The sequence below is a fragment of the Tetranychus urticae genome, chromosome 3 (genome assembly GCF_039701765.1).
Source record: "Tetranychus urticae isolate SD_2017Ah chromosome 3, NJAU_TeUrti_SD_1.0, whole genome shotgun sequence".
NCBI classification, from domain to species: domain Eukaryota; kingdom Metazoa; phylum Arthropoda; class Arachnida; order Trombidiformes; family Tetranychidae; genus Tetranychus; species Tetranychus urticae.
The window spans coordinates 229199-253674 of NC_142960.1; the positions used below are offsets into that span (position 1 = coordinate 229199).

The window sequence follows — 24476 nt, forward strand, 5'->3', positions numbered from 1 at the left end:
CATAGCAAATTAAGCATTATACAAGGACAATAGGATTTATGATAAAAATTTTAAAAATAATGAATTGTCGGGCAATTATGAAAAGCTTTATTTCCAAAGATTCGCCTTAGTTAGCATAACCAGTAACTCTGGTTAGTCCCTCTCTGGCTACAAGTAATTAGTGGCTCTTTTCAATCTCTCTCATCCCTGATATTAGGACTTTTACCATCACAAGCGACTATTTTTACATTATCGACTTTGATCAGTTCTTGGGCTTCTCTAAATTCAACATCTTTCAGCACTAAGGTCCATACATTGTCACAAAATCGATATGTCCTGAGATGACCAGCCTAAAAAGAATCAACAGATATCATTAGCTTTACTGCACGTGGGTATTAAGAATATATAGTCTAATATCTAATATTACCTTAAAAGTTAACCTTGTTTTAACTTTACTAGCCAAAGCAACATTGATTGATTTGTCAAATTGAACCAAAATCTTAAGAGCCAACTGTGGGGTTATCTGATTGCATTGAACAAACTCATCCAGACTCTCTTGCAGAGTGTGTCCTAAAGTGGTGTTACGATAAAGTTGATAGCTCATCTCACTAATTACAACGAAAAAATATCACAAAGAACAAGTTAATAACAAAAATAGTAAGGAAAGGTAAGAGAGAAATGAAGACTTGAGTTACAAATAGAAAAATAATTTTGTGTTGATACAAGAAAACAAATCAGCTTTTAAACAGAGTGAAGTATCAGATGTAGATGTAGAATACCTTGGATTAGCTTATTTACACTATTCACCGGGCAGCTTATTTTCATGATTTTCAATCTTTCTTGATAAACATAATTCAAGCTAAATTATTTTTTAAACTTATTTCTCGAGTTTTTTTAACGATTCTATCCGTAAAAATGAACGTTTGTTAATATTAAATAATCAAAAAATTTAAATTTTATTCAACTTGATTTAGGGACTGTTGATAAATTGCTTCTCATTATAAGCGGTTAGTGCAAATAACAATGCAGGTTATTTATCCAGCAATTTCAGTCAAGAAGTCGATTTTAAGGTTTTGGTTCAATTTTAAATTTTATCGCATAAGCAATCAGTCTATGATAAATACAATTCTATATCAAAACTACGAAAATTAAGTCTAACTTGAAAGAAATGGCTCAACTTCCATTTTCTAGATCATTTTTGTTCACACCGATAGCAGCATTGAGATCTTCTTCACTATCATCATCTCTTTTGGGATATAAATTTGGATAATTAGACATACAATCTTGTAAAACTGCGAATTTCTCTACACATTCCATTCCTCGATTCTCTGATTCACTTTGCCGAAAACAGGAAAAGGCTTCACGAAATTGCCATGCACATGGACCAGACGCCATTCCTCCGATACAAGGGCAGTTCCAGTTAATTTCACCATTTGGTAGGATTAAGCCAGGCTCACGATCTTCAGGTTTTGGTTCAGGAAGTTTTATATTGCTTTTTTGAGATAATTCTTCGGGAGTAGAAATAATAATACGATCTTTACCTATTTGTTTACAGTAGGACATGTTTAATATTAAGTATCAAATTTAACAAGAAAAAGATCAAACAGAAATTGAAATCAAAATTAGAAAAGCATGAGCAAATAATTTACTGGAAATCCCACAAATTTTGAGAGAAATCTCAATAGATCGATAACAAGAATCGATTTATTTGTTAATCTGTATTTTTTAAATTATCAAATTCCAACTTTCAAATAATATTCTGATTAATTGATAATAATTTTTGCATTTTGTGTGTATTTCTTTAATGTTTGATATAACTTATCCGATTATTACATGATTGTATAAGCTCTTGAACATGAAATAGGATTTAACAATTCGCAATTATTAGCTCATCCCCGATGCATTCTCGTGTTTACAAATGATTTTTACATATGATTTTTACATTGTTTAAATCTAAGTTATTTAATTAATTAAAATCATTTCTTATGAAGTTTTTATGATTTTTGTATTGTTCGTCTAAACTTTTGATTTCTGTTAAAATGCATTTAGTCAGATTGATGAAACAAATGCCTGATCTTTGCAGGTTTAATATAGGGTTTTCGAGATTTTCAACTCAATCATCTGATAACAATTATGCTGAATATGAAAGGAGAAAATTTGCCCGAAGATTTGGTAACATTGTTCGACATCATGATAAAGGTAAATCCCTCTTTTAATTTATTTGTTTTGATATTTTGATTATTCAATAATTAGTGTTATTTCTTTCTATCAGGTATGTTACCTAGATTGGGCAGAAAAGAAGCTGGATTAAAAAGTATTCCTGTTAAACCAAAGACAAATCCATGGCATCCGAGAAATGGTATGTTTGGACAAAATGATTATATTGACATTTTAGGTTCTGGTAACACTCATCCGGCTAGTTTACTCAAGCATATTCCTTATTGGATTCGAGGCTGGCGTGGACATGAAATGGAAATGCTGCAAAGGCAAGCTGCTGCTGAACCGACTATGGCAACTTCTCGCCCTGAGAAATGGGAATATCTTCAAAAGCGAATAGATTATTTATATAAATACAGAAACCGCAAAAGTGCCCCTCCAAAACGGATTCAAAAGTATATTTAATAGGTGAAAAGTAATTGCAAGTGTTCAAGAGTGATTTCAAATTGATTACTCGTTGATTGTTAGTATGATAATTCGATTTATAACTTGTGTTATTATGTCACGATATAATCGGTGTTGTTTACACCATTAGAAGATGAAGGAATGCTTCCACCACTTTCCATTTTCTTTCAATGTTTTTGAGAATGGAAATTGTCCTCTGAAGTTTTCTACCCAGGTTATTAATTATAAGCGTAAATCGAGCTATTCAAAAATATTGAATTTACAACTTATTTTGCACGGTAAGGATTCTTGCTGGTATGCGGAGCGATGGACAAGACATATTCCCATGTTTCAGATAGATTAATTTGCGTCCATCCAAACATCGATTGTCTTAACTTGCATAGATTTTTGTTAATCGCTGAAAAGCAGCTCCAAATATTAACTTGTATGCTTATGTGACAAAAGGGCCCAGTTTCAGGTCAAATGATATTACAAAAATTAGCTGCTGCTTTTCGTTGCTCTCTTCTCAATTTGGCCAATTGTTCCTCTAATTCACTAACTTGATTTTGATAAGCATTATTCTTTTGCTGACATTCCAACAATTGATTATTAAGATTTTCAATTTGTTCTTGATAAAATTGGAAAATATTTCTGTATTCAAGATCTCGAGCGCTTAACGGGAATGTGCGACTTGCTTCAATCCTTTTACTAGCATCTGATTCCTTTTCCCATCTTTCAGCTTCCAATTTAATCCATTCAGGGATCTAGAGGATGAAAACAATTAGTGACGTTTAAAATGTTTGAAATGACAAAAGTTGCTATTTACCCCATCAGTTGATGATAGATTACGATTACATGTATTGACCATCGATAATGACATCTCTTCTTTAAGAACAGGTAATACTGAAGTTCCGATTGCTCTACTTCGTTGTCTTTTAGGTTCATTGTTTTTATTTGCATTTGGTGAAGGAATTGTTGTATCAATTATAATATAAACTCGGTCATCGGGAAAACAGTGGATACTTGATAATGAAACTGCTTCTCCAAATCTCAAGTATACATGAGATGCATAAAGAGTCAGAATGGGTTGAGGTTTAAGTATATAATCGCGCCTAATTGAGTTTCTATTTGATGAAATTAATGTTAAATGTTTACTTTGTTCAATTACAACTTTAGGATCTCGAACCAACAAAATCGGATAATCAGGTCCAATTTTTTCCACAATATTCATAAGAGGAGCATTCGTTTCACCTAAATTGAAATTTAAAAGCAATAGAAAGACAATCAATATTAAGAGACAAAACCATAATAAAATCAACTTTGAAAATGATGAATAAGATGCTGTTGAACGTTTAAGATTATTTCATACTGTACATGTATGTTCAATTCATATTGTTAAATATTAAATAAAGATTTACTTTTTTGGTTAAAACATTATTTAGCCTGCATTAGTTAGTTGAAAATGCCAAAAAATCTGACTTTTGAGTTAGGACTTTGTGGTTTTGTAGAGACATAAAAACTGAGTCCAGCAGTGCTATTGCAAGATTTATCTGATTGAAAGTTTCGATAAAATCGAGTTCAAAGTTGGAACTTGAATTTCCTTTCGTACAGTTGAAGCACCAGACTTTCCGCAGGCGTTAAAGACAAAGTTATACAGTGGTGATCAAGGTAATCAAAATGCCAAAGTTTTTTCTTCCATAGTTTAAAATACGGATTATGCTCTTTTCCACCTGTCCCTATTTACATGAATTCAGAGAAAGTTCCGACTACTTTTCGTGGACACTAATGATGAAAATAATTGTGAAAATACTACCAACGAACAATTTGGTAACATTTCTATTTCTGATGCTTTTCATCATGACTCTGTAATTTTTCAATGCAACGAAAGTGAATCTTTTTCAAAATGAATTTAGTTCTTTTCGATGTGTATAGAAATTTGTACATAAAGTCGATAAAATTTGCTGGTTTTATTTACCTATTTTGATTACTTCTGATATGTCAGATGTTTCTTCTTGGTTTTGAAGTAATGATTTAGATTCTTCTTCAACCTCTCTGATTCCCCAAAAGTAAACTTGATTTTCAAAAGTTTGAGCTAACAAGAAATCATTACCAGCTTGAATTTTCTGAATAAAAGAAGAAATGATAAAAAAATCAGAAAAAAAGGCCAATTAAGATAAAATTAAATGTGCTTACTGTTATTGAGTTTTGAGACATTTTAGGTAATAAATTGATCTTTTCAGCGACTATATTGGATCCTTTTGATATCCTTCCAGTCTCGTTGAGTCCCAAAACTAAAAGGGAACCATTTTGAAGAAGGATTAAGGTATTCTTGTGACTAAGACTGATGGATTCAACTTTATCTTTAATACATTTAACAACTTTGGGAGCAAAAATGCGACTAAAATTCATCTTTTTAATCAAAGATTTTTCCTGAATACCAAGCTTATTGTATTCATTTGAGCCACAGGCCCAAACAACATCACGATCATCAATAAACATGGTCGCATCAGGTCCAGTAAAGACTCTTTTAATTACAATATTGGCAGCAAAATTAACAGGAGTTGGTGTTTTAACAGTCACTGATTCTTCAGCGATTCCCAATTGTCCATCAATGTTTCTTCCCCAAGCCATGGCTTTTCCTTCATCAGTTACAATCATGACATGTCGAGGACCCGAAGTGATATCCTGAACATTATAACCCAATAGTTCGTTGATTATTTTTGGTGTATAACTATTTTCCTCCGTCTCATAGCCAAGGCAACATGATTCAGCTGATCCACAAGACATGACTAAACCATTTTTACAAATGAAAATGCTGAAACCTTCACCAGCAACCAATTTGGTGACAAATTTACCCGACAATTCATCAACTAAAACCGCTTTAGGAACCCAATCAGCTGGGTTTGGACCCGTTGCATTGGTTGGTTTGGATAAACGACCCAAGCCAAGTTGACCTTTACCTCCATAGCCCCAAACGTAAATCGATGAAGTGTCAGTCAACGAAAGAAAATGATTTGAACTGCGAGCAAACTGTAGATGAACGTAAAAAGTAAATCATTAATAAAAAAATGTTTGAAATAATTTTCAATTATTGTAGAGACTCACCTGAGTTACCCTTTCACTGAAGGGTAAATCAAATTTATTTAAGGCAAGATTAGGCTCACGTAGATTCACTTCAAATATTAATGATCGCCAGACTTTGATTGATCTATCGGATGGATTAAAAGGTAAAATTGAGAGCATTTGTTAATACATTCCCATTTGAATAATTACGGTAACCAGATTTAATTCAATCTGAATATTGCTTCTTTCAAAGCCATTAACTTAATCCCATGAAGCTTGAAAGATTAAGATTGCTAACTTTATAGTTTTACCAATTTGATTGTTAACGATAACAAATTACATTATCTAACAGATTTACATTAACCTTGGTTTTAATTGTTTACACATACCATTAGCACTAATGAGGTGTTCAAAGTCTTCAAGATAAAAAGGTTTGTGTGTTAAATCTTTAGTAGGAAATTAAACTGTGAAGCATTGAAATGAATACAAACCTGTACAATTGATCAGCAGCTAACATTGCTCCAGTTGAAATTTCGTTTGAATATATTTCACTTTCATACCGATTGAGACGAGCTTTGATTAAAAGTTCCGAGACATCATTTTGTATTTCATGAGCATGAGGGCGCAAAGTTGGATCTCGTTGCAACATTTCACCAATTAGCTTTTGAAATCTAGCTGAATATATCCGCTTAACGGGATCATATTTACCCTAGAAAGATGAGAATGAAAAACTTGAGCGAAAATTGTAAAAATTTTTGAAATTACCGAGGTTACCTCTTCAAAAATTGTTTACCTTAATGATCTTATTAACCAAAGCTGAAAGATTGGTTCCTTCAAAGGTTTTATGAAGACAAGCCATTTCATAAAGGATGCAACCCAAAGCCCAGATATCAGTCTTTTTGTCATATGATTTTCCTTCGCACTAAAATCAAGTAAAGATAAAAAACACAGTTAAGTACTTGGGAGGTTTGAGAGATTACATGTAAATTCAATAACTTACCATTTCTGGACTAATGTAATGAGGTGTTCCAACAACAGTTGAAGCTCCTTCTCTATGAGTACCCAAAATTTTGGAGATACCAAAGTCACCAATTTTAAATATCTTTTCTTTGGTCATGAATATATTGGCTGTTTTCAGGTCTCGATGAAGTATATTACGATCGTGAATATAAGTTATTCCAGAAACAATTTGATTAAAGATAGTGAGTATCTCGAACTCTTTAAGAGGCTTGGACAAGAAGGATAAAAATTCGGCCAATGTACCACCTTCACAGTACTCCATCTCTATCAACAATTTGCCTTCCCATTCGTAGTTGTTGTAAAAAGAGACAATGTTAGGATGATCCAGAATGGATAAAACTTTAACTTCATTAATGGCCATTAAACGTTCCGATGCATTCATGTAGGTCACATCGACCTCCTTCATCACCACCAAGTCACCATCTAATCTACGTCGGTACAAAATGGCCGTCCCAAAGGCACCTATTGAGAATACACAAGATAAATAATGTAAGTTGTAAAGTACTCAAGTGGAAACAGATGACCGTCAATCATTAACATGTACACTAACTTTAACATGGTTTGTTGAGCATTTCAGTACGTGTTAACAAATGAAAATTGGACATTAAAGGGACAATCGATGGTTACAAAGTGTTATTGGTAAATTGGATTAAATTATTGAATAAAACTTACCTTTTCCAACAACGCGAACCTTCTCATAATTTTCCCAGAAGAGATGTCTCGTTGATAGATCAGCTGCACGGTAATTAAAGTCATTTTGGATATTTTTAAGGGCTTTACTATTGAAGCTAAATGATTTAAAATCAACCATTTTTTGGAATTACTGAACTTATTGTTAATACTAATCAAAGGCTCTCTCACACTATCTAATTACCTCTCTCATTAACTCTCTTTCCATCTCTTAATTTCTCCGTCTTCAATCTTCTTTCTTTTCCTTCTATTAATCTTTGTTATTTTACTTCAACCAGAATGAACTCACAGTCACTTGAACTCTTAAACAATTATTCTTTTTCTTATGTCTTTCATTGCCTTTGTTATTTTTTGTTCATTTTTAATTCAAGAGGTGTTATTTTGAAACATTGATGTCTAACAGGGCAATCAAGATCATAAGGTGAGTGAAAAGAGACAGAGACAGAGAAAGACAGTGAAAAGGATCATTGATATAGAGACTTCATTATCTGTTTTATCAGTTCTTGAAATTCTTTGAAAGATTAAATTAAACATGTTTATTTCCATTGAATTTGAGATTTTGACAGCTACTTCACCCATCCAAACATATTGGTGTTTCGACAATTACATGTTTTCACAAAAATTTTAATTGTGAAATATTTAGTTTTGATTAAATTCAACTTCAATCTTAAACATGTACTTTTTCAATTCGTCATTGTGTCAATCATGTTTTACATCCTTTTTGATGAAATATATATCTATTAATATAGTAATTTCAATAACTAAGCTGGATAAAGTTGAGAGTGAGATGAGCCGATGGATGAGCCGATGGATGCTTGCCAAGTACAAAGTTTATTACTTGGACTGTCCAAATTGAAAAATCTTATCTCTAAATAAGGCTTAACGAGCTCCAATGATGTCCTCATTGAGTTTAATCCGAGCGACCTGAGTTTGACTAAAGCTTGCAAATTTTATTTCTTTATTTAGTTTTAACAAAATTAAAATCAAACATTTCTAATATGGCTGAGCTTAAAAGGTTTGAATATTGATTAACATATAAAGCCCAGTTGGGTTGAGCCCAGGCCCATGAAGCAGGCTTGACATCTGAAACCCATGATCCTGAAATCTAAGTTACCTAGATTGGACAGAAAAGAAGCTGGATTAAAAAGTATTCCTGTTAAACCAAAGACAAATTTTATTAAATTATGAAAAAAAGTATGTCTTCATGAATTAATTAAAAATCTTTTCTTCATTGATTCATGATAAAAATCATAAATTTTTTTAGTCGCTAAACAACCTAGTTTGATTGCTTCATTAATATTATCAACAGTAAATTCTCCTTCGCTAGAAACTGATATGATGCTATTTTTTGAGCTTTCGAATGTTAAGACTATGGATCCATCTGACTTTTGAGATGCTTCTTTATTTGGATCCAATTGAATTGCATCAACTGAAATACAACTGGTAACTGAGGCTATCATGCACTTCATAGGAATACCAGCATCAAGTAATGCACAACAAGCACTGTTAACCGCAGCAGATAACAAACAACCATCATCTTGCATCTCCTGTAAAATTACTGATATCCTGGTTCGAGGATGGATATCGAGATGAATGATTGTTTCCAGAACAGTTCGGATATAGTTCTCATACAGTTCCTTTCGAAGATCATCTATAAAGAAGAAGAAGCGATAATTTAATTAGAATCCACGGGTTCATTGATATAGTGTGATTAGATTATGGACTAAAATTCAAAACATTGAAAGGTAATAAACTTACTTTTGTTGCATGAGTTTTTTGGTTTAAATGCAACAAATAGAGATGCTTTTTCGGATTGCTCTTTTGAAGAAACATCTACCGGACCAAAAACAAAAGTTTGGACAATCGTGTTACCCTGACAAAACAAAGCGGACCCATCGGGATTAGCAAGGTTATTATACGTTATTATCAAATCACGTAATTTAGGAGCCATTATTAAGAATCAATCAAATTCACTGAAAACACATGAGTACATAAAACAATTTTGTACCAAAACAGAACACATGCAAGCAGAGGGAGTTGAGAAAGCAGATTAAAATGAGCAAAAATTAGCGGTTTTTTCAAATTCTTTGAAAGATTACCTTAAGCATGTTTATTCCCATTGAATTTCTTATTTTAATAGCTACTCAAATCTATTCAAATATATTGGTGTTCCGACAATTACATGTTTTCACAAAAATTTTAATTGTGAAATATTTGGTTTTGATTGAACCTTCAATTTGATCTTAAACAAGAAATATGATTTAACAATTCGCAATTATTAATTCATCCCTGATGCATTCTCGTGTTTACAAATGATTTTTACATTGTTTAAATCTGAGTTATTTAATTAAAATCATTTCTTATGAAGTTTTTATGATTTTTGTATTGTTCGTCTAAACTTTTGATTTCTGTTAAAATGCATTTAGTCAGATTGATGAAACAAATGCCTGATCTTTGCAGGTTTAATATAGGGTTTTCGAGATTTTCAACTCAATCATCTGATAACAATTATGCTGAATATGAAAGGAGAAAATTTGCCCGAAGATTTGGTAACATTGTTCGACATCATGATAAAGGTAAATCCCTCTTTTAATTTATTTGTTTTGATATTTTGATTATTCAATAATTAGTGTTATTTCTTTCTATCAGGTATGTTACCTAGATTGGGCAGAAAAGAAGCTGGATTAAAAAGTATTCCTGTTAAACCAAAGACAAATCCATGGCATCCGAGAAATGCTATGTTTGGACAAAATGATTATATTGACATTTTAGGTTCTGGTAACACTCATCCGGCTAGTTTACTCAAGCATATTCCTTATTGGATTCGAGGCTGGCGTGGACATGAAATGGAAATGCTGCAAAGGCAAGCTGCTGCTGAACCGACTATGGCAACTTCTCGCCCTGAGAAATGGGAATATCTTCAAAAGCGAATAGATTATTTATATAAATACAGAAACCGCAAAAGTGCCCCTCCAAAACGGATTCAAAAGTATATTTAATAGGTGAAAAGTAATTGCAAGTGTTCAAGAGTGATTTCAAATTGATTACTCGTTGATTGTTAGTATGATAATTCGATTTATAACTTGTGTTATTATGTCACGATATAATCGGTGTTGTTTACACCATTAGAAGATGAAGGAATGCTTCCACCACTTTCCATTTTCTTTCAATGTTTTTGAGAATGGAAATTGTCCTCTGAAGTTTTCTTGAAATTCTTTGAAAGATTAAATTAAACATGTTTATTTCCATTGAATTTGAGATTTTGACAGCTACTTCACCCATCCAAACATATTGGTGTTTCGACAATTACATGTTTTCACAAAAATTTTAATTGTGAAATATTTAGTTTTGATTAAATTCAACTTCAATCTTAAACATGTACTTTTTCAATTCGTCATTGTGTCAATCATGTTTTACATCCTTTTTGATGAAATATATATCTATTAATATAGTAATTTCAATAACTAAGCTGGATAAAGTTGAGAGTGAGATGAGCCGATGGATGAGCCGATGGATGCTTGCCAAGTACAAAGTTTATTACTTGGACTGTCCAAATTGAAAAATCTTATCTCTAAATAAGGCTTAACGAGCTCCAATGATGTCCTCATTGAGTTTAATCCGAGCGACCTGAGTTTGACTAAAGCTTGCAAATTTTATTTCTTTATTTAGTTTTAACAAAATTAAAATCAAAAATTTCTAATATGGCTGAGCTTAAAAGGTTTGAATATTGATTAACATATAAAATTAAAATAGTTTGTTTATTTATTTTAATTAAAAATTGACAGATTCCCGGTGTAACTTTCCAATTTATTGCGTTCCATAAGATGGCGTTGTGCTCGGCTACTATGATAACAGCAGTTGTCTATGAATTATAAATTTTTCTTTTAATTGGTTTGTCACTAACTCTGTTCAATTTTTTTAAATTGCCGTTTATTTGTTGTTTCTTATTCATTTACTTTTAATCGAATTGGTCTAACCTTGTTGCAATTTATATTGTTATTTTATTCTATTTCATTTTATTACTCTTTATTGTGAGTCTTGTGCTTATCCATCTCTTTCTCTCAACAAAATCCATCATAAACCTGAATTTCTCGCCTTTTCCTTCATTTGACTTGGTGGAATATACACAAGGTTGTCAAGTAAGAAACAGTCGCTGTTGAAGCAATGAGCAAGACAACTAATGGTGAGGGTCCAACACAAGAATCAACTCGTCGATTGACCATTAAAAAGCAAACTCTGGATGATGCCTATGCTGCTCCAGCTAACTTTCTTGAGATAGATGTTGTCAATCCAGTAACTCATGGCGTTGCAAGAAATCGTTATACAGATTATGAGGTTCGCCTTAGAGTAAGTTGTCATTATTCATCGAAGGGGAGTGGATTGTTTAGTAGTATGTATAGGTGTATGAATGGGTGTTGATCGATGCTTTTAGTCTTTTCAACTGATAAACAATCCACCCTTTCTTATCATGTGTATTTTATATCAATTATTCCTCTTCACATTTTTGACCTTTTCGATATCATTTTCATTCTTGTTCTGACATTCATATTTTACCAGACCAACTTACCCATATTTAAATTAAAAGAATCAAGCGTACGCCGACGTTACAGTGATTTTGAGTGGCTTCGAAATGAATTGGAACGCGATAGTAAAATAATGGTACCTCCATTACCTGGTAAAGCATGGAAGCGTCTGATGCCTTTCCGAGGTGATGATGGCATTTATGAAGAAGATTTTATTGAAGAGAGAAGGAAAGGACTTGAATCATTCATCAACAAAGTTGCTGGTCATCCTTTGGCTCAAAATGAGAAATGTCTTCACATGTTTCTTCAAGAATCAACTCTCGATAGAAATTACGTTCCTGGTAAAATAAGAAACTCTTGAAGATATCAATCAAAAAGCACAGCACTTCTTCACTTTAATTCCCACACAAATCCACATTTTAAGATCCTATCAAGAAATGGATGAATGTATAATATTTATGAATATATAATGCTTATATTTACATAATTACCGAGTGACCTCTCTTTACCGTTGGTTATCAATTCTGATTATCTTGTAAACGTTAAATTAATTGATTTTATTAGAAATTTAAATTTATCCTCCGAGTAAGAAATTTACATCGTTTACATTGTCATGGAATATTTATTAATCCCTTTGTGTTTAAATAATATATTTGGAAGCTAAATCACAATAAGCAACCAATTTGAAAAAAGTTTAATAACAATTTTAACTATGAAAATCAGTGTTTATTTTTGAATTTGATTGAAACATTCATTCTTTGAAATGAAAACATATCAGCGAGTTTCATTCCAAGCTCATCAATTGATTGCTATTTCCACACAACTAGATTTCATTCAGTTTAATTCAAAGTTTTATAACTTTTACTTGTTAGATGTAAATAACTAATCAGTTCAAATGCTATATTGATCCAGTTGAATTAACGATTTTACTTATTGTATATCAATTTATGAGAAACCAGTTAGAATTAAGATTCTAGTCAATAAGTAAAACTTATAACATTCGTATGATGTAATTGCTATTGCATAATTTACTTCTTTACTTGACCGTTACTTTTAAATTTAACATATTAGAGCGATCCATTGATGGCTACCCTAGCATAGTTAACTTAACTTGAGATGGATAAAAACACTCTTAAGTTACTCTCCAGGTTGTGTTTGATCAGGGAATAAGGTTCGGACGAATTCTGATTAGTTTTGCTTAAGTTGTGCGTAAAAACAAAAATTTTTGACGAAGAAATTTTTTGCGCAGAAATCACAATTTTTGCAGATTTTTCAAAATTTTGGACTTGAAATAAGAGTTTTAGCTGCATCTGGACTTCAGATTGGATGCATAAGTTGGCTGGATTCTGAATATAAAGTCCAGAGTCTTTATTTCTCGCTTAAAGTCGAAAAATCTGTAAAAATTTTGATTTCTGGGCTCAAAAAATTTCGCTGTCAAAAATTTTTGCTTTGCGCACAACTTAATAAAAACTAATCGTAAATTGTCTAAACCTTTTTCTCTACTCAAACACGACCTGGAGAGTAACTTAGAAGTGTTTTTGTCCGTCTTAAGTTGCGTTAACTATGCGAGGGTAACCATCAATGGATCGCTCTAATACAATGTATTAGCGTGTCAAATATATTTTGATATAATTATCGTTAGAATTGACTGAAATTTTGGGAATCAAAGTAAGCACCTCAAGTATTAATATATCGTTTTAATTTCTACATCCAAGAATTGATACTGTTTTTGTGCTCTTCCCAAAATTTATAAATTGTCTTTGACTTCCGTTTCTGACAAAATTATTGTGACTAGATTTTTTCTTTGAATGAATTTTTCAAAAAATAAGATGGATAGAAGTCCATATGGATGAGATCAGTTACATAGGGTTAATGGGCAAGCATTCAGAATCTGAAGTTATAATAGAAATTTTGTTCAAAGTCGCTTGTGAATTGTAAGAAAAAGCTTGTCGGAAAAAAGATTTTTGACGATTTTTCTACCCTTTTCAAAGCGATTGAGAGACTTTAACTTTGGGAATATTTGGCCTAATTGATCTTTTCTTTTAAACTGATTAATTAAGGATAAATAATGTTTCAACAAAAAGAGGTCACAATCAAATCTTTTTTTTCATAGATATAGAAAGCAAAAGATATTTGACAGCATAATATTTTTATCATCGCGAGATCTAAAGAGTTAGTTTGAATAGAGATATGAATTGCTTGTCTGATGTTGTTTTGATTTTTAAGTGATCAGAAAATAATCTTTTCAAATTACAGACTGAGCTTACTGGTTCTGATTTTGGTTGAAATTCAATGTAAATAAGAGATTAAAATGATTAAAACTGGAATTACCGAGTCGTTTCTATTGCTTTTCATTATTAAAGTTATTGCTTTTCACTGAATTGATCAAGTGTTAAACTTTGAGTTATTCAAATGTTAGAGTACAATTAAAACGGAAAGTTAAATCTGATAGATTAATTTTATTGTTGCATTCTTGTAAAAAAGGAGGCGATTTAAAGTTTCTGAAGACAGAACATGAGAATGGAAAAGGATCTGCTTATAAAGATCCAATGAAAAAGAGTTAAAGGAAAGGTGGAAGAAAAGATGTCAACTGATTTGACTGGGCTTTAAACCTGACTTCAGTCATAATCACAATTTACAGAAAAAAGTTAAACGGATGAGTTGAGGATCATTTTGATTTCATTTTTTTCTGAATCAGTTTTTGATTAATTTTTAATCAATCTAGAACTGTGTTCGTTCAGATCGTTTTTGGATTGGTTCGGTCCATGCAACTGGGTGAGCGGATGACCAAGTTGATGACCAAGGAGCAGCACGGTGGGTATTGGTGTAAACTGTTTGTGGGTATTCAACACCATAGTAAGTTGGTTGGACTGATGAAACGTAGGTATTCAATGGTTTGGCATCTGACCATGATGACCATGAAGCAGGCTTAACATCAACCCAATTACCTTGTCTATATGAGGGTTTAGGTTGAGCCCAGGCCCATGAAGCAGGCTTGACATCTGAAACCCATGATCCTGAAGCTGGAACAGCAACTTCACCAGACCAGGCTGAGTATTGAGCTGGAGCTGAAACAACATTGCTTACTGTGGCATATTGTGGACCAACAGAGACTGATCGTGCTGGGAAAGCTTGTGAGGCAACATTGTAAGAAACTTCTTCATTTTTGACGGGAACATCATGGCTGATTTCACTAATTGTTTAGAAATTTTATTAAAATAAATGAATATATAATTGAAAGTTATTTTGCAAGTATTCAAATTAAATATTAACTTACGTTGAGTATTGGAAAGGTTTTGGAGCAACATCGGCAGCTACTTCTTCAACTTTAACAGCTGGAGCAGAAATTGCTTTGGCAACTTTGGGAGCTGAAAGACCGGCTGAGTAGTATCCTGACCAGGTTGATGGAACATAAGATTCGTCTGACCATGTTGATGGGACAACCTTGTAATTAACTGCTCCTGAGTATACTTTTGGTGCTACTCCAGTTGAATAATGAATTGGCTGTGAGTGGTAAACGGATGGTGAATATTGAACTGCTTGTCCATGGTGGATTGCTTGTCCATAGTGGGCTGATGGGTAGTAATAAGATGATGATGATGGCCAGTATCCACTGGATGCAACAGGTGAAACATAAGACAATGAACCATCCCATTCTTTAACCTTATCAGAACTGGCTAATCCCCATGATGATTGAACGGGGCTAATCTTGTGAATTTGGTGGTTTGCTGAAGCAACAGCAAAGAGGACGGCAAAGCAGATGAAAGTGTTCATTGTGAGGGAAACTGAAGGGTCTTGATGTACTTAAAATAACTATCAGTGGTTAAATGATAATTCATATGAAGACCCATGTTCCTTTTATACTTAATCACAATTACTTTCTCTTCTTTCGTGGTTTCCTAGATTCTCTAAGAATCAAGTTTCTAATCACGATGACGGTAATGGTGACCAATGATGATCCAGTTTAACTCAATACAAATTTTGAGGCTTTTAAACTCCCCTTTTCATCATCTCTCCTCCTTTCTTCACAGAGATGATCTTACCTTGATCATCATTTTGAACATCAAAATCATCTCGATCATCTTTGTGCACTATGTACATTATGTATTTCTCATCTGCATTAAGAATCACTTTACACATATTCATCTCAAGGCTAACGCATTTGCGACAGAATGCTGAAAACCGAGGTTTACTTTTATCTCATCTGATTTACGTGAGATAAATATTAAGTTATTGATTTACTTGGGAATTATTTGGATAACTAGAAACATAATAATTCATAACATACGTTCATCAATTGACTTCTAACAATGGCAATTTAACAATGGCGAAACAAGTAAATCAATGGCAATCTAATCAGAAGCTAATATCAAGATCATGAATACTAATTTATTTGTACCTAAATAATTGACTGGTGATTATATATTTGGAACATGGAGATTATTAAAAAAAAATTTTCAATAACTCATAAAACACAGCGATTAACTAGTTAGTAGCAATAAAAGCCAAGAAAAACAAGTTATTCAGGAAACTATTTTGAATGAGATTCGATTTTTCAAAGCCATACTCAGATATGATCTATCGGTTAATTGTAATTGTTTGATGCCACTAAAATCTTTTTTACTTTTAAGTGTTAATTATGTACGATTATCCTTGATTATCAAGGCTAAGTAATAGAAACAAAATAAAATGGTAAAAAAAGAAACGAAAATTAAACTTGTTTCGTTTGATTCATCAATCAGAACCGGTATCAGCAACCGGTCCAGATATTCAATCTTTTTATTTTGATCAGAGAGTTTCCAATGATTTAAGTTTTCGTTTTTTTTGCTGCCTCAGTTTCATGTACTTGATGCTGATCAATTAATGAAGGACCATCTCATTTGAGTAAGTAAAAAGCCAGAAATTAAAGATAAAAATACGAAGGGATTCATCTTATTCCGTCGCTTTCTAGAAGTTTACCTTTTAAACCATTTTAGGATCAAATGACTATTGCAATAACTCTTCGTCATAACCTTGACATGTTTATATCATTTGAGCTGAAAAGATCAACAACATTTGTTTATCGCACTCATCACCATCAACATGATCATTGATCAGGCCAATCAAAATTTCAGTCAACACGTGATTAAAATTAATCAACCTTTGATTAAGGTTGAACCATATTTTTGTAAGATTTAAACCAATTTCACAGTTTGACTTTTCCTCTTGTAAGATTACAAGTTGCAAGACTCTCATAAAATTATCAAAACTTCAAAGATATCAGTTATAAAATCACCAAAAAACATCACAAGTTACACTTTTGCTTTCCTATTCAATCAAAATCTTTGCACTTTCAAGTTCACCTTATTTCAGCTTATTTCAGTAGTTTTTTGGCTAACCTTTGTTCAATTAAAAAGTCAACTTGTAAATTCAATGGTTCCTTTACCCTCAAGGTCTACAAATTGTAATAAATCTTGTCATTTTCACCATAAATTGTCAACCTTTTTAATCAAAATAGTCACTTATCTACTTCAACGACTATAAACTTACAACTTGTTAGCTGACTATTTCATCTGAATAAGCCTCAAATTTATTTACTTTTTTGGGTAAATTTTTATCCATTACCAACATTACCTAGTAACATCTATTATTAATACTTTATTTAAGCTTTCTTGTAAAAAGGCCATTCGGATGTTTTCAAATGAAATGATTGACTTTTGTAGTTTAACCAAGGTTCTTTAATCAGAATGTTCATTCCCAGTTGATTAGTGATCAAGTCAAACTTAGAATTTCAGCAACTCACCTTATTTCATCTGATTTGCCTAAGTTCATTTGAATAAGACTTACGCTCATACCTTTTAGTATGAGCGTCTTTTTGACTTTCATGTAAAAATTATTTTCTGATAGTTAATTGAACAATTTACTATCGCTGATAGAGTTTATATTTTAATTGCGATTTTCCTAAATGAGATTAAATTTTAGAAACTGATTTACTGATGTGAACAGATTGTTAATGCTTGTAAGTCCAGTGAGTAAGTAAATTTTGTCAAGCATTGTTAAGCATTCGGACTGAGCGGAAAATAATTAGCATAAAATTTCTCTTCAATCGAAGCCATAAAAGACACGCTCTGTTCTGTTCCTGGAGGAATCATCATTATAATTATTAGTTTTTTATTTCGATACTGCTCTTAAGGCGCTTGTCCGAAGACTTGACTGACAAACCAATAGCTAAAGTGGTAATGGCGACGTTTATCAGTCCCGGAACTAGGTTGTGGTTTAATAAGGTATCGAGTTACAATTTCGCTCAGATATTGCGGTAGTTTCTAATATTAATCTCAAGGTTGAGCGATTTTCGGTCACTTTTCGGGTTCACATATCACTAAATTAGCAACTTTGGTCACTTTCATTTGGCTTAATGATTAGGTCGTTCACTTTCAAGCAACAGGGTTTCCTCTCATTCTGACTTTTCAACAGAATAGTCCAACTCAAGTTTCAATTGTTTATCTTGTTATTATAAAATAATCAGACATCATGAGAGTTAAAAAGATGTTTCCAGAATTCAATAAGATCTGTGTTTGTGTAATGTTTATAATGATTTTTCATTTATTCATGATTTCATCTACTTCAAGTCATCGATTTTCTCATCGAGAAGCTCGTAAGTTATTTAAACTGTTATTTGCTGCTTCTTTGTTCGCTCCTCCAGGATTTGGTGTACTTCCGATTCCATTGCCTGTGCCCGTGCCCTTTGCCGTTGAATCAGTGAAACCACCGATAATTCACCCTTTTCCAGTGCATCATGGTCATCATGGTCATCATAGTCATCATTTTGGAGGTATTCATGGTTAATTTGGCCAGTTTTGGTGAACAATAAGGTTCTTTAACAGCCATTTCTTATATTACTTATTAATACTTTCAAGATCAGTTATACTGTCTTGAGAATTGAATTTTGTAATATCATGTAATTCTTGATGGAAAATTTTATTAAAGTATGCAAATTTTTGTATCTCGAACGTAAATAGGTCTTTAAACCTTCAAGATGTTTTTTTATTCTTCATGAATTAATCAAAAATCTTTTCTTCATTGATTTATGATAAAAATCATAAATTTCTTTGGATGCTAAACAACCTAGTTTAATGGCTTCTTTAATATTATCAAAAGTTAATTCTCCTTCGCTAGTTACTGAAATAATGCCATTTTTTGAGCTTTCGAATGTTAAGACTATGGATCCATCTGACTTTTGAGATGCTTCTTTATTTGGATCCAATTGAATTGCATCAACTGAAATACAACTGGTAACTGAGGCTATCATGCACTTCATAGGAATACCAGCATCAAGTAATGCACAACAAGCGCTGTTAACAGCAGCAGATAACAAACAACCATCATCTTGCATTTCTTGTAAAATTACTGATATACTGGTTCGAGGATGCATATCGAGATGAATGATTGTTTCCAGAACAGTTCGGATATAGTTCTCATACAGTTCCTTTCGAATCTCATCTATGAAAAAGTGATAATTCAATTAGTGAATGAGGTTTCATTTCATTGATACTATACGTGATTAGATTATGGACTAAAATTGAAAACATTAAAAGGTAAAACGCTTACGTTTGTTGCATGAGTTTTTTGGTTTAAAAGTAACAAATAGAGATGCTTTTTCGGATCGCTCCTTGGAATTAGAAACATCTACTGGACCAAAAACATAAGCTTGGACAATCGTGTTACCCTGACAAAACAAAGCGGACCCATCGGGATTAGCAAGGTTATTATACGTTATTATCAAATCACGTAATTTAGGAGCCATTATTAAGAATCAATCAAATTCACTGAAAACACATGAGTACATAAAACAATTTTGTACCAAAACAGAACACATGCAAGCAGAGGGAGTTGAGAAAGCAGATTAAAATGAGCAAAAATTAGCGGTTTTTTCAAATTCTTTGAAAGATTACCTTAAGCATGTTTATTCCCATTGAATTTCTTATTTTAATAGCTACTCAAATCTATTCAAATATATTGGTGTTCCGACAATTACATGTTTTCACAAAAATTTTAATTGTGAAATATTTGGTTTTGATTGAACCTTCAATTTGATCTTAAACAAGAAATATGATTTAACAATTCGCAATTATTAATTCATCCCTGATGCATTCTCGTGTTTACAAATGATTTTTACATTGTTTAAATCTGAGTTATTTAATTAAAATCATTTCTTATGAAGTTTTTATGATTTTTGTATTGTTCGTCTAAACTTTTGATTTCTGTTAAAATGCATTTAGTCAGATTGATGAAACAAATGCCTGATCTTTGCAGGTTTAATATAGGGTTTTCGAGATTTTCAACTCAATCATCTGATAACAATTATGCTGAATATGAAAGGAGAAAATTTGCCCGAAGATTTGGTAACATTGTTCGACATCATGATAAAGGTAAATCCCTCTTTTACTTCATTTGTTTTGATATTTTGATTATTTAATAACTAATTCTATTCATTTTTATCGGTCATGTTATCAGGATTTGAAAAAATAGTGGAGTTAGACAAGGACGATTTTTTCGGCATCAAAACTTTTAGTGCAGATGATGTTAAAGGAATTGATGGTCTTGATGATGCTAAAAGGCAAAAATTAGATAAAAAGGTAAAAGAATTATCTAATCTCCAAGGTTTAGTTTCATCTGAAGAAGGTTTCCTGAGGTCTATGTCTTACGGAAAAGTTAGATATGATCATGAAAATAAAGTCGATTATATGGGCCAATATGAAAAAGATGTAAATCATATTTTGCTTGAGAAGAAAAGACGATATATGTTGGAAATCACATCTGCAAATGAAACAAATGAAAAAATGGATTCTGATTCTGACCAAGGGGCTGAACAAGTTCCGTTGAATTATATTGATCAACAGTATTTTGATATAAACACGGAAAAAGAAGATAACCAAAAACAAGCTTCCAAAACCACTGATCTGAACTTTATTGATTATCAATATTTTAGAGATAATTATTCTTCCGAGCTTACATCTGAAGGCTTTCCGCTCGGTCCTATCAAGTTTCAATTTACGCCAGCATGGAATGAATATAGAGATTATTTGAATTCATACGACCCTTCGACATTTGAAGCTAATCAAAATTCTCCAGAGCAATTAATAGAGAATTTAACATTTGCAGGAGACACTCCATTGCGCTCTGTGGAAGAAGTTACTCATGAATTAATTTTAATGAAGAAAAATTCACAAAATGATGAGAGTCAAGATTCACCTGAAAATAAAGAAATCAAAACGGAAGATCACAACAATTTAACCAGTGAAGAAGTCGAAGATGTACCAAAAACTGCCTTAGATTATATCACTCAAATACGTAAAGGTCAGCTACTTCCGGAGGACAAAGCATACTTGGAACACCTGGAAAAAAAATTCAAGAAATTAGGTAATGAATTTAAAATGAGAAGCTTCGACGTAAAAGAAAAAGCTTATGACTCTACTGGTAAAAGGAGTTTTCTTGAACAATCCCCAAAACTTAATTTTTTGCGTCGTAATGAGCTGCTTGATCTTCTCGCTCAAAGAGTTTTATTTAATGAAAGAGATCTGATTGCTATCGATAAACCTAACGGATTGATCGTTGAAGGGGGTGATACTAATTCAAAGTATCCTTCTTTAGAAAATCTGTTGCCTGATCTTTCCCGAAAATTGTTTGATAAAGAAAATCAACTTTATTTAGTTCACAGACTTGATAGAGATGCAACCGGAGTACTTCTTCTCGCTAAATCTTTATCGATGGTTAAAACTCTGAGAGAAATGTTTTCAGAAAGAAAAATAAGTAAATATTACTGGGCCATTGTTCGAGGAATTCCTGACCCCTTAAATGGTATTATTGATATTCCGATTGAGGCTGGCAAAACAAATGGAGTTGAGCGGATGCATCTGAAACCTGATTGTGATTTAGACTTCAATCGAAAAATTGGAGCTACTCGAGGAGCTTATCCAGCAACAACACACTTTCGCACTCTTAGAAAGTGGGGAAATGCCTGTCTGGTGGAATTAAAGCCTGAACAAGGAATTAAACACCAAATTCGTGTACATCTTGGCTTTGGACTAAGAACGCCTATTTTAGGTGATCATAAATATTCACATCTTGATAAACTGGCTCCCCAAAAGCTTCCTGACGATATGTTATTGAAATTAAATGTTCGTCAAGCAAAAGTAAGGAATATACCTTTGCATCTTCATTCAAAGTTGTACATTATCCCCGGAATAGGAATGAATGGTAATAATGTATCAATTTCAGCTCACCTTCCTGGTTTCTTCCGCGCGAATATGTCCAGTTTAGGATTATACAAACAAGAAGCTGTGCTCAAAAATCCTATTGCATTTTAGTTTAATTTAATTAATTAATTTAATATTTTGTGTAATTTATCAAATGTTTGTTAAACTCAATTTCTGCACCTAAACATCCGTGCTTCTCTTGATATCTGTTTAATGTTTCGACCCGATATCCCTCTATTTGGTCTAGTCAGACTTATTTTACTGTTGTATTGTAAAAATTCAAATTGTAATTGACTTCAAATTAGTGACTAATTTCAGATGTGCCTTTTGAGTTTAAATAAAGATTTTTGTATATTGTCTTGTATTTAAATTAATTTGTGAGTTAATTAAAATTTAAATTATTTGGTTATATTTTCATTAAATTGTGATTAGTTCAGTTTGATTTAGTTGTTTTATTTTAATCTGAAAGTTTAGTTGTTTCTCTTCCGGTCCATGTACCGGAAAAGGAAGGAAGATGGCAGTATCATCGTATTGGTTGCCATCTTTATATTTCTTAACCGCCATCTTTTTTCCCGAGAAAACTATCAATACTATCAACGCCTTTCAATAATTTTAAATTGTGATTGTTACTGGTGTTACTGAATTCTCATCTAATCATGCCCGGAACTACTGATAATAGCTACCAACAACATCAGGGTGAAGAACAAAATGATGCAAATCCTAACGTTGATAATGACAGCTCGAATAACGCTACCGCCTTTGATAATCAACAACAAGGTGATCAACAAGGTGAGCAACACGATAATGGTAATGGTGAAAAGTCTACAAACGAAGAACCTGAACAATTCAGAAAACTTTTTATTGGAGGTTTAGACTATAAAACTACCGAAGACACACTTAGAGCTCATTTTGCACAGTGGGGTGAAATCTGTGACTGTGTTGTAATGCGTGATCCACAAACAAAGAGATCTCGTGGATTTGGTTTCATAACTTACAGCAAATCAAGTATGGTTGATGCTGCTCAGTCAGCTCGACCACACAAAGTTGACGGACGTGAGGTTGAACCTAAACGGGCTGTTCCTCGTGAGGTGAGATATCACAATTTTGCATTTATTTATGAAAAGTCATAATTACCTGTGCATATCAATTTTTACCTCTTATTTTTTGGTCTAGGAATCTGGTAAACCAGAATCACAAGCAACGGTGAAAAAAGTGTTTTTAGGAGGCCTCAAAGAAGATGTTGAGGAAGAAGATCTTAGAGAATATTTCAAAGATTTTGGAAATATCGTAAATGTAAATGTCGTGACCGAAAAAGAAACTGGAAAGAAACGAGGATTTGCATTTGTTGAGTTCGATGATTATGATCCAGTAGACAAGATAGTCTGTGAGTTTGCAAAGAAATGTCTTTATTTATGATCCTAATCAAATTTAAATCCTTTCTGTACAGTAAAAAAGCATCATGTCATTAAAGGACGCAAGACTGAAGTAAAAAAAGCTTTAGCTAAACAAGAAATGGATAGTCACAAAAGGAAAGGTGACTCTAGGCATAAACCAACTAGAGGAGGACCTGACTCTCGTAATGCACCAGTTTGGGAATCTGGTCCTTATAACAGTGGTTTCGGTGGAGGCTACGGTAATCAAGGAGGATGTAAGTTTGAATACAAATTATTAGATTAATATTTAATACTTGATTTTTGGCAGTCATCTAAAATCTGAATTTGTTTTTGTGATTCAATGTTTTTTTTCATATTTAATTTTTGAATTGTTATGCAAATTTTGCTTCATGAATAATTGATATTTAATTTTGTTTTATCTTAGATGGCGGCTCATACACTGGTGGCTATGGACAGGGCTACGGTAGTCAAGGCTGGAATCAAGGTGGTAAGTCTCGATTCATCAGTCTATATTTTTTATTCAAAACCAGATTTATGTCTTGGGCATTAATTTATTGTTACTTATCTATGTTTACAGGTCCTAGCGGTGGCTGGCCAAGCGGTGGATATACTAGCGGATATAGTGGTGTAGGGTACGGCAGTGGTAGTAGTACTGGTCCTGTTCGAGGTGGTAGATATCCACATCGCTCAAGCGTTCCCTACAGGGGTAGAACTGCTTTTTAAACTTATTTTCTAACTTGTGAAAAGAAAATCAATTTGAAATCTTATATACTTCTATTCGGCATTTATTTTGATCTGTTAACATCTAGACTTCTGATATGTTCAAATTTCTCAGATATGCTCTCGATTTCAAAGCTATCAATTTTTCTTCACTTTTGTTTAAATTTTTTTATTTATTTCTTTGTCGTTTTTTATGATGAATTTCGCGCCAAAAATGATTAAGTTAAGTCTACGAATAATAATTGATTTTT

General features: G+C 32.6%; 11 protein-coding genes across 13 annotated transcripts in view; 5 read left to right on the top strand and 6 right to left on the bottom strand.

Annotated features, from left to right (window-relative positions):
• LOC107369182 (uncharacterized) overlaps nt 1-15698 on the bottom strand; it is a 36407-nt gene extending 20709 nt beyond the window's left edge. The window contains exons 1-2 of one of the 2 annotated variants that reach the window (XM_015937110.3): nt 15154-15698; nt 14316-15069 (exon numbers count right to left, since the gene is read on the bottom strand). In XM_015937110.3, coding sequence (XP_015792596.1) covers nt 14598-15069; nt 15154-15650 — 969 coding nt within the window. In that variant the 5' untranslated portion in view covers nt 15651-15698 and the 3' untranslated portion in view covers nt 14316-14597. Of the gene's footprint in view, nt 1-14315; nt 15070-15153 lie in introns of those variants that run through there. The other variant, XM_089268864.1, reaches the window with a different exon arrangement.
• LOC107369125 (transcription initiation factor IIA subunit 2) lies at nt 65-683 on the bottom strand. Its single transcript, XM_015937048.2, has 2 exons — nt 407-683; nt 65-329 (listed from the first exon to the last, which is right to left on the bottom strand). Exons 1-2 carry the CDS (start codon nt 581-583, stop codon nt 171-173), a joined length of 336 nt encoding a protein of 111 aa, XP_015792534.1. The 5' UTR covers nt 584-683; the 3' UTR covers nt 65-170.
• LOC107369124 (mitochondrial intermembrane space import and assembly protein 40) lies at nt 912-1675 on the bottom strand. The gene has a single exon (XM_015937047.3). The coding sequence runs from the start codon at nt 1540-1542 to the stop codon at nt 1153-1155; it is 390 nt and encodes a 129-aa protein (XP_015792533.1). The 5' UTR covers nt 1543-1675; the 3' UTR covers nt 912-1152.
• Nucleotides 1918-2852, top strand: LOC107369122 (large ribosomal subunit protein mL51). The gene is made up of 2 exons (XM_015937045.3): nt 1918-2178; nt 2252-2852. The coding sequence occupies exons 1-2, from the start codon at nt 2019-2021 to the stop codon at nt 2599-2601; spliced, it is 510 nt and encodes a 169-aa protein (XP_015792531.2). The 5' UTR covers nt 1918-2018; the 3' UTR covers nt 2602-2852.
• On the bottom strand, nt 2579-7679 carry LOC107369119 (serine/threonine-protein kinase Nek8). The gene is made up of 9 exons (XM_015937041.3): nt 7336-7679; nt 6644-7125; nt 6437-6565; nt 6135-6352; nt 5686-5788; nt 4774-5610; nt 4556-4703; nt 3407-3831; nt 2579-3344 (listed from the first exon to the last, which is right to left on the bottom strand). The coding sequence occupies exons 1-9, from the start codon at nt 7472-7474 to the stop codon at nt 3060-3062; spliced, it is 2766 nt and encodes a 921-aa protein (XP_015792527.1). The 5' UTR covers nt 7475-7679; the 3' UTR covers nt 2579-3059.
• On the bottom strand, nt 8504-9389 carry LOC107369121 (exosome complex component RRP46-like). The gene is made up of 2 exons (XM_015937044.3): nt 9112-9389; nt 8504-9004 (listed from the first exon to the last, which is right to left on the bottom strand). The coding sequence occupies exons 1-2, from the start codon at nt 9302-9304 to the stop codon at nt 8556-8558; spliced, it is 642 nt and encodes a 213-aa protein (XP_015792530.1). The 5' UTR covers nt 9305-9389; the 3' UTR covers nt 8504-8555.
• LOC107369123 (large ribosomal subunit protein mL51) lies at nt 9697-10606 on the top strand. Its single transcript, XM_015937046.3, has 2 exons — nt 9697-9929; nt 10003-10606. The coding sequence occupies exons 1-2, from the start codon at nt 9770-9772 to the stop codon at nt 10350-10352; spliced, it is 510 nt and encodes a 169-aa protein (XP_015792532.1). The 5' UTR covers nt 9697-9769; the 3' UTR covers nt 10353-10606.
• On the top strand, nt 11236-12595 carry Snx3 (sorting nexin 3). The gene is made up of 2 exons (XM_015937146.3): nt 11236-11700; nt 11911-12595. The coding sequence occupies exons 1-2, from the start codon at nt 11518-11520 to the stop codon at nt 12235-12237; spliced, it is 510 nt and encodes a 169-aa protein (XP_015792632.1). The 5' UTR covers nt 11236-11517; the 3' UTR covers nt 12238-12595.
• A 3119-nt stretch (nt 15699-18817) lies between the features above and the next one.
• Nucleotides 18818-19711, bottom strand: LOC107369073 (exosome complex component RRP46). The gene is made up of 2 exons (XM_015936984.3): nt 19464-19711; nt 18818-19355 (listed from the first exon to the last, which is right to left on the bottom strand). Exons 1-2 carry the CDS (start codon nt 19657-19659, stop codon nt 18907-18909), a joined length of 645 nt encoding a protein of 214 aa, XP_015792470.1. The 5' UTR covers nt 19660-19711; the 3' UTR covers nt 18818-18906.
• Nucleotides 19712-19980: 269 nt separating this feature from the next.
• On the top strand, nt 19981-22481 carry LOC107369068 (uncharacterized). Of its 2 annotated transcripts, XM_015936980.3 has the most exons (3): nt 19981-20284; nt 20370-21275; nt 21567-22481. In XM_015936980.3, the coding sequence occupies exons 1-3, from the start codon at nt 20125-20127 to the stop codon at nt 22220-22222; spliced, it is 1722 nt and encodes a 573-aa protein (XP_015792466.1). In that variant the 5' UTR covers nt 19981-20124; the 3' UTR covers nt 22223-22481. The 2 variants fall into 2 exon arrangements, with proteins under 2 accessions (XP_015792466.1, XP_015792465.1); XM_015936979.3 differs by having other exon boundaries at nt 20370-22481.
• Nucleotides 22482-22676: 195 nt separating this feature from the next.
• LOC107369071 (heterogeneous nuclear ribonucleoprotein 87F) lies at nt 22677-24401 on the top strand. Its single transcript, XM_015936983.3, has 5 exons — nt 22677-23199; nt 23285-23495; nt 23559-23759; nt 23930-23992; nt 24083-24401. Exons 1-5 carry the CDS (start codon nt 22768-22770, stop codon nt 24226-24228), a joined length of 1053 nt encoding a protein of 350 aa, XP_015792469.1. The 5' UTR covers nt 22677-22767; the 3' UTR covers nt 24229-24401.
• Nucleotides 24402-24476: the final 75 nt, after the last annotated feature.